Here is a 12,644-nt window from a genome sequence, read left to right as displayed (position 1 = left end):
TGGTGCTCCTCGTCTCAAAGCCCATACAATTTTAAGATTCTCTGGTTAATTCAATCTGAATAATTTTGCAGAGACAGTTTGCATTTAGTTTAAGCTAGAACATCACAATCTTACTCCATTATTTCAGAGTATCTCCAGACTCTGGAATAGGCACCATAACTCCTTGGTATCCCTTATTTCTGCAACAATTATCCAAGCAAAGCTATGTTCAACCAGCATATGTCGAATGAAAAATTAACATTCACAGTAACATTTTGTTCTATACAAAGGGAAATAGTTGTGTGTTTACCTGATGTATTTCAGCTTCCAAGGTGAGCATATTTCCTAAGATGGGATGATTTCCCTGTCAGTGAAGTTTAATTTGCCATATATCAGAAGGGAATGGTGTGACAAAGGCTGCCATACAGCAGAAAGTCCCACCGCGTCAAGCTCCACACGTTATAAGCCCAGGAGCCAAGGAAGAGGTCCCCAAGCGCATGGCTGTCTTTGCAGTGAATGGTGGGGCCAAAACATCTCTTGGGGGCCGTAGGCACAAACAAGTTTTCAACTTTCTCCTGCTGTTGTTTCACACCAATGATTAAAAAGGGAAGTTTTTCTTATTATTGAGTTCAAAATGACTAAGTTTGGATGGCAGAGAGTTTATGGCGGTGTTCTGGTGGGAGGCACATGCAAGAGGTGGATTTTGTGAACCATTGCTGTTTCTCAGGATGCTTTGCTGGCCAAGCAGCTACAAAAGGAAGCTGCTGTTTTGGACAGTGACTCTGACCCCTGACTTTTCATGCAAAGTTTGGGAAAGTGTCCCTTTGTAAGCAGTTGCTTTGTCTGAACTGAGGAAGTAAGGTTCAGTTTCCTCCTATAATGTGATTCTACACAGACATGGGGACCTTGGTTTATTTAAGAGGTTTGAGCCTACATTTTCAGAATTTACGCTTTAGAACACAGAATCTGCAACCCTAGCCTACTCCTACTATCGGATGTTTCTGTTCATGCTGTTATGCAGCTGACTCTGCTGTCTTTGTCCAGTACAACTTCATCTCCTCTGCCTTCTCCTCTGTTTTACACATGGCTAACGATTGTAAAATGTTGTGCAGTTAAATAGCCAGATCCATAGATAGTCATGCTTAGGATTTGTCTAAATATAAGAAGATAAGAAGAGATGGCTAGATCAGACCAGAGGTCCACCTGCTCCCTGTGTGAAGCTTCCAAGCAGGATGTTAAGCCAAGTGGTCCTAGACCTAGGCACTAAATTGTTTCTTCATAGGATAATTGCTTAGTGCCTTGATCCTTTGGTTGCTTGTTGTGGCAACAGAACAGTAGAGCTAGAAGCGACCAATAAGGCCATTGGGTCCAATTCCCTACTCAGTGCAGGACTCAAAGCAATCACAGGATATTTCTGTTGTTTAGTGGCAAAGTCATGCCTAACCCATCACAACCCCATGGACAACATTCCTCCAGGCTCTCCTGTCCTCCACCATCCCTCAGAGTCCACCCAACCCCACAGCCACTGCCCCAGTGACTCCATCTAGCCACCTCACCCCCTGCCGTCCCCTTCTCCTTTTGCCGTCAATTGTTCTCAGCGTCAGGCTCTTCTCCAGGGAGTCCTCCTTGCTCATTAGGTGGCCAAAATATTTTAGTTTCACTGTCAGTATCTGGCCTTCTAAAGAGCAGTCAGGGTTGATTTCCTTCTGTAATCAACATCTTCATCAAGCTGTCTACCCCACTCTCCCAAGAGCTCTTCCTTGGTTGGTCATTGCCAAGAGCTCTTCGAACCCATCCATGTGCATATGAAGTTGGGATTTTCTATTCCGGTATCTATAACATTATATTTGCTTGCACTGAACTTAATTTGCCACTGCAATACTTTTCCTCCCAGTATGCAGAGATCCTTTTAGAGTGCATTACAATCCCTTTTTGTTTTAAACACCCTAAACAATTTGGTGTCATCAGCTCACTTTACTACCTCCTTGTTCGCTCCTAATCTCAGATCATCTACAAATGGTTGAAATGCATTGGCTCAATACATAACCGCAGGGAACACCCAGAATTGCATTGGCCTTCGTAGCTGCTGCATCACCCTGTTGCCTATATTCAGCTTGTGATCTAGTGAGGCAGCTAGGCCCATTCATTCATTCATTCATTCATTCATTCATTCATTCATTCACATATTTATAGGCTATAACTGCCAAAAGGCCTTCCTAGGTGACTTACAACATAATCACAAGCATTGCTGCCAAGCCAGGTCTCTCCATCCTGTATTTGTGTCTTTGATTTGTTGTTCCTTCAGTGGCGCTCATCTTGCCAGATTTCAGCCCAATCTTTCCATTCTGTCTTGGTCCCTTTGAACCTCGATCCTGCCTTCAGCCATGCTGTCTGCTATCAAGGCCATCTCCCCTGCTTTGTCTCATCTGCAGATATGATAAATAACCCCCTACTCGCTCATCCAGGTCATGTGCAAAAATGCTGAAGAGCACAGAGACTAGGGCAGCACCCTGAAGCATTCCACATCTTCCACTGAAGCCATTCATTCGTATTCATTAGCCAGTAACTAGTACCAGCTGTGGACCCACCTAATCATAGCATGGTCCAAACCACATTTACTAGCTTGTCAACCTTGTAAAATGCTGTGCTAAAATCAAGATAGACGATGACCACTTGGTAGATTCCCATGATCTACCAAGCCACCAATAGTATAAAAATAGGAGATAGGTTGGTCTGGCATGACCTATTCTTTATAAATCCAAGGTTGATTTCTAGTGATCAGTGCATTGTTTTCTTGATATTCACAGACTTACTGCTTAATTAACAAGGAGTGGCAAGCAGGATTTATGGGAAAATCCAGCATGTGTACTTAATCCAAAAGTCTTCGGACAAAATGTTTTTTGTTCAGGATTTTATGTCAAACTGCCTTTTTAAGAAACAGGACTATGATGCTATGGAGGGCTCACTGTGATCACTCTGTGGGTCTCCATGATGCCAAGTCCCCAACACTCAAGATCCACTGGACGACTCTGCAAGGAAACGACAGCAGACATGTGCAGGAAGTCATCTTTTTTGCTACCACAACCACCACTGAGTAAGCTTTAGAATGAGCTTGAGTCTGCTTCCGGTGAGGATCAACTTTTATTTTGTCCTCTACTTACACTCTAGCTCATGGGTCCTCAAACTAAGGCTCGCGGGCTGGATCCGGCCCACCGTGCCCTTTTAACCAGCCCGCCCCACAGGTTTTGCACTTGCTGGGTGCGCGTGGGGCTTGCTCACGAGGAGGTCATTTTGGATTCACTTGGAAACAAGCTCCTCATGAGCAAGTCAGTGCCCCGCGCCCCCCATCTCTGCCTCGCCTTGTGTGCGCATGCGCATGTGCCCCGCCCCCCACACCAGCCTGCCCCTCTCCGCAGCCACCGCTGGCACCTGTCAACTGGCCCCCTGTTCAAAAAGTCTGAGGACCCCTGCTCTAGCCGTTGGTTTTGCCACTTCTTCCCTCCAAGCTTTCTAGTATACAAGGGCCAGCCAAGCTCTAATCGGAACCATAATATTTTTTTGCAGAAATGGCTTTAAACTACCCCCTCCCACCCACAGACACATACATGGACAAAATACCTATAGAGGTTTGCCTTAAAAGGACCTCCCAGAATCACCTTGAATGGGGAAAGTCAGACTTTTCTGTGCCAGGCCGCTCCTGGGTGGATGTGCCACGTTACCTGGCTCATTTGCATCAGTACAAAAGGCAGGCGGAAGCAGGTCACACCGGCAGCTCTGAACGCTTCACCAGGACCTGCACCATTGGTCTTCTGTAGTCAGCAGGTGTGTGAGGTATGACTCGGCCACTGTGCTTAGGACAAGTTGAAAAAACCAAACTTGACAGGGGCTTGCACGGAAAGCCATTTGTTTGTTTGCTTGCAACTCTGCAATCAAATCAACTAACCAGAAGACATCCTCTAAGAATAGTACATGCAGAGAGATGCACAGCAGTAAATTGCGACTCAAGTTATACCAGTATCTATTGAATATTTACAGATAACGCTAATAATATGATCACATGTAAAAATGGGTACAGTTGGTCTCCACTGAGTTCCCATCACCTGAGAGACTGCAGGATGAAGACACATTCAGTGCATTACAGGTCTCTTGTCACCTTCGGGACTGAGCCAAATTGAGGGGTGTTTCCTAGAAACTGTTTGCTGCACCTTGTGCCAAATGAAGCTCCCCGAGGCTTTCTCCAGTCTCTCCTTTTTAAAAGAAGAAATGAATGACGGTCTGCAGGGTCTTTCTCTGGTTCCCCATTGCAGGCTTTAGAAGGGCTTTGAAACCCTGTGAAACAAAATAGGTCAGGTATGTGGCTTGGGCCGTGGATACTATATTTACTTTTTTAAACTCTGTCATGCAGCTGAGCACTATACATAGCCACCTTTGCTCAAGGCGAAAGGCTTCAGCGCATGGAGTTCTTTTCCTTTCCAAAAATGCCTAGGAGTTTAATTAAACTTCTAGCATAAACCAGTTGGCGGAAGACAGCACCTTTATCAGCTTGTTGATTGCTTGCAGTTCCAAGTAAGTTATTGTTGTTAGTTACCAAACGTCTGTCAGTGTCAAATGGGCATAATTATTTCTTCAGAAGCTTTGCTTTTCATCTTTCACCAAGAAATATGTCAAAATTGCCCTCTTTCCTCTACTTTTCTTGCATAACTTAAAATGATTTGAGCATTACAAACATTTTAATCTGTAGCAGTACTGAACACAGATATGTTCATACCATGTAATGGGCAGTAAGGCTATTAACCTTCTAGCACGTCCTTGTATGCCATTCTTGGATCTCAATTTTGCAAAAAAAAAAAAAAAAAATGCTTTGGTGGATTCATTTGAAAATCCAGAATTTCAAAAGCAGAGAATTGTTTTTGTGGGCTTTTGTAAACTTCTGTAAACTTTGCAGGCATCAATTCTGGATAAAAAAAATCTTACAATAATTCAGACATTGGCATGCAATGCCTAACATATGCTCAGTTCTCCTGCTTGCTTGCCTTTTATTGCTGCAAAATTAAGCAAACCTGATGACATTCCTCTTCCAGCTCAATTTGTTCTCCTTTTGCCAGGTGAAGATGGGTGTCCTTGCTGTACTAATCCTGCCACTGCTTGTGGTTGGAATCAGTGGGATTGTATATATTTATCGGACAGTTGTGCACCTGATGTCAAAATCTGCTGTTCGGAGCAAAGTGGTAGTGATCACCGATGCTCTTTCTGGTGCGGGCAAGGGTAAGTAGCTGCAGCACGCACATCCCATCCACACCGACATGGAACCCCACTCAAACCCACACGGGTTCTATGAATCTGAAGAGCTGTTGCTGCAGTGCCATGGAGAATCTAATCCTCTGGAATGTGAGGCATTCAGAATCCTAGAATCTTAGCATTCATTAAAAGGAAACAGATAATGTTCTAGCCCTCATGATTGTAACTGAAAACATGGGAATGTGGAGAGTATCATCTAAATGCTTGGAAGCCTAATTAGTCAAAAGGCTTTAGCACTGGGGGGAACACTCTGGATCTTCTCAGTGATATTACTGCAGTCATGGAATGATAGAGAGGGGACCCAGGAGACCATCTAGTCCAACCCCCTGCTTAGTGCAGGCTTTACAATGCAGGATGCAGCTAACTGGTGGAGGAGTTTCTCTGACTTGCTCAGTTTAGTTCCAACCATCTCTCTTTCTTTCCTGTGCTTTCTCACATCACATCAAATCACCCGTATTCTGCGCTTCAGCTCAGGGATTGCCTTCCAGTGACCTACATATTCTTTCCCCTCCATCACATCCTGAGACAAATTCAAATTCTGTAGAAATCAAAATGTTGTAATTGAAATAAATTACAAAGGCTAAAGACAATTTTTGGTTTTGATGTGGGGCACGGAGTAGGGAAAATACACATCCACAATTCAGAAGTGCATACCTGTAAATGAATCGGGTTTGCCTAATTGATTCTGTAACAGGGATGGGGTCTTTCTTGTTGCAAAATGTACCCATTAACTGTTAGTGCTGACTTCTAGAACTTCCTTTACAGAATATATACAAACTTGTACAAAACTGGAGGAGCGATAAAACCCGTGCGGTGTTGCTTAGGACTGCCATGGCCACACAACTTTCTCACAATTGTGCGTGGGGAGGAGCGACCTCAGGAGCATCTAGAATTAGTGAAAAAGCTGCCTCCCCAAACAGTAAATCTTAGATGAAATAAATGGATCTATTTTTAGCAGGATGGCTGTGCTGTTGTGGCGAGCTCTGGTTGCACATACAGTAACTATCAGGTGGCAGCGAGCGGGTATAAATAGACTATTTCTCTAATCCATAAGTTATGCTCCAGTGCTGAGGTTTACAATTTGAGGGCAGCAAGTTGGCATGCAGAAGGTTATCTTGAAATGAAATTCAAGGAGCTCAGCCCTTGAAGGGGCAGCGGCGATGGTTTCGTAGCTACAGGGGGAATGCAACGTGAGGCAACCCAGCCGTCCGGCCTTCTCCAGCACGGCTGTTGCTCTACTTCCTGCCAGTGGGTGGGAGCAGGAGCAGCAAGTGAGGCATCTCTGGGGCTCTTCGGCATCCATTGGCAGATGCAGCAGGGGGAGTGCACAAAGATACCGAGCCGGACAAGGTCCCCCTGCCTTGCATCCACAGGATCGTGGGCGAGCAGATCTCTGCATTTGCTGGAGCTTCTGCCAGGGTTGAGAGAGGAAGATGGAGCAAGTCTCTCTGGAGGTGGGGCCGGAAAAGGACATGAGAGAAAGTGTGGGCAAAGGACAGCCATACTGTGTGAGCTGTTTGCCAGGCTTACTCAGACCCAGGAGTCATCGTGTCATGAGCTGGGTTTTCCTCCCTTGCACATGCAAGGCGACAGACGGTTCCTTTGCAAAAGCCCTTTATTCACCAAAGGATACCCAATGATCTCAATCCCCACAAAATGTGTCTCCGAGCGTGCTCAGAGCAGTTCATTGAACCCAATCAAAAAAGAGTTTCTGGAAAAGCTCTCCGAATTGCTAACGGGCTAGCCCTCCCATCCCAGTGCCACATCATAGGGTCAAGAGTGGTACCAGCTTCATCTGACTCTAAGATCTGCTCTCATGTGCCCCCACCCCTGACAACTGTGCATCTTAGGTTTATACGTCTGAATATTTGGGGAGAGAGGACTTGCTGGGAAAAGTGCATCCACTTTTCCCAGTAATCCCGGGCCCCTCTGCCTCCAACCTCCTCCCCCTGTGATGAGTCCAGACATGACAGGGTTCAGATTAAGGCCCAGATTGTGTGTAGGGAAAGAAAACTGAAATGTTTGTGAAGCTGTTGAGGGCATGAATGTTTTCAGAATTATCTTGTGCAAGACAACACCCATACAGCTGTCCTTTTCAAACTCTATCTGAAGAGATGGGTATTTCAGGATTACATCAGGGTTTGGATTAAGGCCCAGGTTAAGATCAGGGTTAGCAAATGGAGGTGCACATGCAGCTGTCGAAACTTGGACCATGTTCAGAATGACAGAAAGAATGAGCTGTGCAGAAAAACATCTGCAAAGTGGTCAGTTAGGAAATCCATTTTGAGGCATGGATATTTTGGCCTTACGTTAACAATTGGGTTAAGGCCCAGGCTAGGGTCAGGGTTAGCAAAGCAATGGTACCTATGAAGCTGCTGAGGCTTGGAACAGGGTCAGAATGGGAAGAAAAATTAACTGGACAGAGGCACTTATACAATACAGGCATTCTGAAATCAGTTAACAGGCATGAGTACTGCACTCCCACATTAGGGATAGGGTTAAGACTGAGGTCAGAGTTAGGGTTGGAAAAATGGTAGTTGCCATGAAGCTGTCAAGGCTTGGAATGCATTCTGGATGGGCAGGAAAGAATGAGCTGTGCAGAGAAACATCCACATAGCAGGCGGCTTTTAAAATATGCTTTGAGGACTGTGCATTTCATTCCTACTGCTGGGTTAGGGTTGAGACCTAGGTTAGGAACAGGGTTGGAAAAACTATGGTCCCTGTGAAGCTGCTATCCATTGGGCTAAGTTCTGGGTGGGAAGAATGATTCAGTGTTGCAGAAAAACATCCACATAGAAGGCATTTTGGAATCCTTCAGGCAGGGTCCTTTACGCCACATACTTGGGTTCTGGTTAAGGCCTAGGAAAACATTCACAAAGTGGGTATTTTGGAGTCTGTCTTGCAGTATGGGTATTTCAGCCCTACATTAGGGTTTTGGGTTAATGCCCAGGTTAGGTTTAGGGTTGGGAAAATGATGGTCCATATGAAGCTGTCAAGACTTGTAATGTGTTCTAGGCGGGAAGAAAGATGGAACTGTTTAGAAAAACATCCACAAATCCATTTTGGAAATCCATCTGGACTAGAGGCGTTGGTATTTTCCCTCTCCTTGGTCAAATCCCTGGTTAGGATCAGGGCTAGAAAAACAATGGAACCTATGAACAGGCCAAGGCTTGCCATATGTTCATATAGGGAGAACAAATGAGCTGTGCAGAGAAACATGCCCAGAGTAGGAAATGTGTAGCTCCATCTTGAGGTATGAGTATTTCTGCCCTAAATTAGGGTTGGGGTTAAGGGTTACGGTAGGATTAGGATTAGAAAAACAATGGTCCCTGTGAAGTTGTTGAGGCTTGGAATGTGTTCTGGATGATCCCATTGAATGAGTTGTGCAGAAAAACATCCACATATCAGGCATTTTTATACCCATCCTGACGTGTGTGCATTTAAGGCCCACGGTTGGCTTAGAGCTAGAAAACCCAGGTGCACATGAAGATTTCAAGGTCTGGAATGTGTTTAGCATGGGAGAAAGAATTTGCTGAGCAGAAAAACATACAGAAAGCAGGCTTGTTGAAATCTGTCCTGAGGCAGGGATATAGTAGACCCATATTAGGGTTAGGGTTAGGGTGAAATTTTTTAGGTTGAAATTTTTTATTTAAATAAAAACTTACCACAAAAGTTACAAAAGTTACAAAACTTGCAACATTACAATTCAAAATTTACAAAATTTCAAAATTACAAATGTACAGACTTACAAGAGTTCCAAAATTTACAAATCAAATTTACAGAAAGAACTTTCCCTTTGATATGTTAGGGTTAGGATTAGGGTTAGGGTTAGGGTTAGGGTTAGACAAACCCATGTGCATTTGAAGAAAGTGAGGCTTGGAACATGCTGCATTTCCATGCTTGACAGGAAGAATTATATTTTTCTCCTTCCCTTCTAGAAAGTCCCTTCCCTGGCAGCATGCATGGATTTTGTGCTGAATGGGGAGAAAGATACTTTGGGGGACTTCCAGATAAGGCTTTGATTGTTTAATGGCCTCGCCTCATTCCCAGAAATTGACCCATTAAGGGGAAATATATTTCTTCCATATGGAACGCTTGCGTCCATATATGCCCTCCCACCCCTTGAGATTGGCAGCAGAGGCCCTTCTCCAGGAGCCCTCCGTGAAGGAAATTAGGAGGTGAGTACCCGGAGGAGGGCTTTCTCTGTGGTGGCGCCCCACCTATGGAATGCGCTCCCCAGAGAGATCCGCCTGGTGCCGTCGTTATTTGTTTTTCGGCGCCAGGCGAAGACCTTTTTATTTAAAACTTATTTTAAGTGTTAATTTATTATGTAGGATTTTTTAAAAAAATTCAAGCCGAGATGCACCGGGTTTTAATATTTGTAGTGTATAATTTTTGTATGATTTTGTTTGTTTTTGTTGTGAGCCGCCCCGAGGCTTTGTTGCGATGGGGGCGGCATAGAAATGTTTTAAATAAATAAAAATAAATAAATATTCAGACTGGTACTCTTCCATCTGGAAGCACCCATCTCTTTCTACCTTAGCACTCCCTGCATGGAAACACAGACTCTTACAGTTTGATTGCATTTCTGACATCCAATCTAAATGTTCTGCACTGCAACTTGTTACAGCCGCTGTTTCTTTCCTAAAAGCAGGGAGGATGGGAAGGAAGGTTGTATAAAAGCACTATCTAGGCTGGCATACAAGAGTCACACTATTGTGTCCAGTTAGTTGAAACAATGCCAGTTTTTCTAGAGGCGTATTCTGTGTTTATAGTGCTATCCTAAAGCAGTAGCTTCATTTAAATTAATGGAACCATTCTGGAATAAACTGTTTGTGGATCATGGCCTAATACTGTGATTCTGTGTCTGTGTGTGCACACGTGTGTGTGTGTGTGTGTGCATATGCACACGTGCACATGCATGCTTTTGACAGCATGAAGGTTTATAGCATGGTCAGTACAGTTAAATTCCACATGAAACAGTTTGGTCTTCATTGTTACAAAGGTATAACTTCCTTTATGCAGTCAATCCATCTCATGCTCGGCCTTCTGCTTCTTCTGCCTTTGACATTTCCGAGCATGATTGTCTTTTCCGGTGAGTCTTTTCGCAATGTGCACAAAGTGTGACAGCTTCAGTTTAATCCCTTTTGTTTCCAGAGCAAGTTCTGGCTTGGTTTGGTGTAGCAGCCACTTATTCATCTTCCTGTTGGCCCAGCATATTTGCAAAGCTCCCCTCCGGCACCAGGGTTCAAACTTATCAATTTTCCTCCTGTCAGCTTTCTTCACTATCCAGCTTTCACATGTGTATATAAAGATTGGGAATAGTATGGATGATCCTGGACTTGGTCCTTACACTTGATGATCTTTTCTAGTTCCACCATTGCTTTCCTTCCAATCACTCTTTGAATTGATTATTGAGCCAAATCTGCAAAAACTTTCACAACTCCAGTTTCTTCACTGTTGACATTAAGGTTGTGAAATCCTTCTGCAGTCAAGATTTTTGTTTTCTTCATGTTCAGCTACAGTCCTGCTTTTGTTCTTTCTTCTTTCACTTTCATCAGGAGTTGTGCTAATTGCTTGTTGCTTTCTGCCAGTAATATGGGATCTTCTTCATATCTTAAATTATTGATGTGTCTTCCACTAATTTTCACTTGCCTTCCCCTGATCCTAATCTACCTTTCCTTGTGATGTATTCTGCAGACAGATTGGGAAGATACAAATGCCTTCGCCTATAGGAAACCATGCTTTTTCTCCATAGTTCTGTCCTATCAGTAGCTTCTTGTTCACCATGCAGGCAACACGTCAGGATAATCAAGTGCTTAGGCACACTCATTTCTTTCAAGACCATCCGTGTTTCTTGTGATCCACACAGCCACAGGTTTTTCTGTAGTCTGTAAAGCAGAGACTGATCTTCAATTCTCTGGTGCACTCCAGTAGCCAATGCAATATGATCTCAAGTCCATCTTCCTTTTTGGAATCCAGCTTGAACATTAGACATACAATGTAAAGGACTTGATTGCAATACCGTAAGCATCACTTTGTTTGCCTGGGAAATTAGTACAATGGTCCTATATCCTTACAAGAAGGCCTGCATGCCTTTGCATTTCCTTTCTTGGGGATTGGAATGCATATTGAATGATTCTAATCTCTGGCCATCATTTTGTTTTCCATATTTGTTGCCATATTCCTGTTAGGATTTGAACTGATTTAGTCTCTGCAGGTTAGAATAGTTTTATTGGGACCTAATCTGCTCATGATGCTTTATTCCTTCCAAGTGTTTTCAGAGCAGCTTTCTCCACTTTTTAATATTGCAGGTTCTTCTTCATAGGATTCCTCTTTGAAAGAGTCTGCCACCCTGTTCTCTTTTCTGTATATTATTTCTACCTTCTCTTTATTTTCTCCTCGTGTGATGGTGTGCTCCCTTCTCGTATGTTTCAGAATTCCTCCTCTAGGTTTGAATTTGAATTCTTGGATCCTCTGGAAGAGGTATCCTGTTTGTCCTCTTTTGTTGTTCTCCTCTATTTCTTTGCACTGGCCATTGTAATAGTTCTTTTTATCTCTGTGTGATAGTCACTGAAAGATTGCATTTAGCATTCTGACCCTATTTTTGCCCCTTACTTTCTGCTTCTTGCCTATCCTTAGTTACTGGGTTTCTTCTGCCCTCCATTTAGGGGTGTTTCTCTCTCTCAGTTGCTGCTACAGGAATTGTCTTTTTGCATTCTTCCATACAAATGTCTCCAGTATCATTTCACAGATTCATGTTCAATTGAGTTCAGTAATGCAGATCTGTTCTCCTCTGTGTGCAAACATTCTTCAAGAATGTTTAGTGAGATTTTGGCAGTATGCTTCTGTTAGTTATCTCCAGGTTTACTCTAATTTTTGGTATTACTAGTTAGTGGTCACTACCACAACCTGCTCCTGGTCTTGTTTGGCAGTGGGAATACAGCTTCTCCACCTCTTCTTTCTAATCAGTTAGTCTATTTGATTTCTATTCTGGCCATCTGGGGATGCTTTTGTGTATAGTCATTGGACTGGTTGCCTGAAGTATGTATCCGCTTGTTGATTGTTGGCTTCACAGAATTCTGTGAGTCATTCTCCTGCTTCATTTCAGGCTCCTAGGCTAAACTCTCCCATATTCTGGCCAAATTCTAAATATGCTCGACATTTACTCCAGTATATACAGTCATCAATGTAATCCATGCACCCAATTCCATGATAACTTACAAGGTATTTTTGTTGGAATGTAGGCATTATCTCTACTGACAATTTGATCTGCACCATGCTCCCAGTGAGTGAATTTCTTTTTTGCATAACACCTTGGCTTACTTCCATCACTGCTGCGGATAAGGACGGATCTGCTCACAGCC

General features: G+C 43.6%; 1 protein-coding gene across 1 annotated transcript in view; it reads left to right on the top strand.

Moving 5' to 3' along the window:
- Positions 1-4,487: 4,487 nt before the first annotated feature.
- The window catches only part of DHRS7C (dehydrogenase/reductase 7C), a 16,957-nt gene continuing 8,800 nt past the window's right edge, over positions 4,488-12,644 (top strand). Inside the window, exons 1-3 of the mRNA XM_044454062.1 lie at positions 4,488-4,545; positions 5,085-5,244; positions 6,587-6,696. Of these exons, the coding sequence (XP_044309997.1) occupies positions 5,091-5,244; positions 6,587-6,696 (264 nt within the window). The 5' untranslated portion in view covers positions 4,488-4,545; positions 5,085-5,090. The remainder of the gene's footprint in view (positions 4,546-5,084; positions 5,245-6,586; positions 6,697-12,644) is intronic.

Source organism: Varanus komodoensis, unplaced genomic scaffold (genome assembly GCF_004798865.1).
Source record: "Varanus komodoensis strain SLA01 unplaced genomic scaffold, ASM479886v1 scaffold7_1, whole genome shotgun sequence".
NCBI classification, from domain to species: Eukaryota; Metazoa; Chordata; class Lepidosauria; order Squamata; family Varanidae; genus Varanus; species Varanus komodoensis.
Note: the sequence above shows the minus strand (reverse complement) of the source record. Positions and strands in the feature narration are given on the sequence as shown.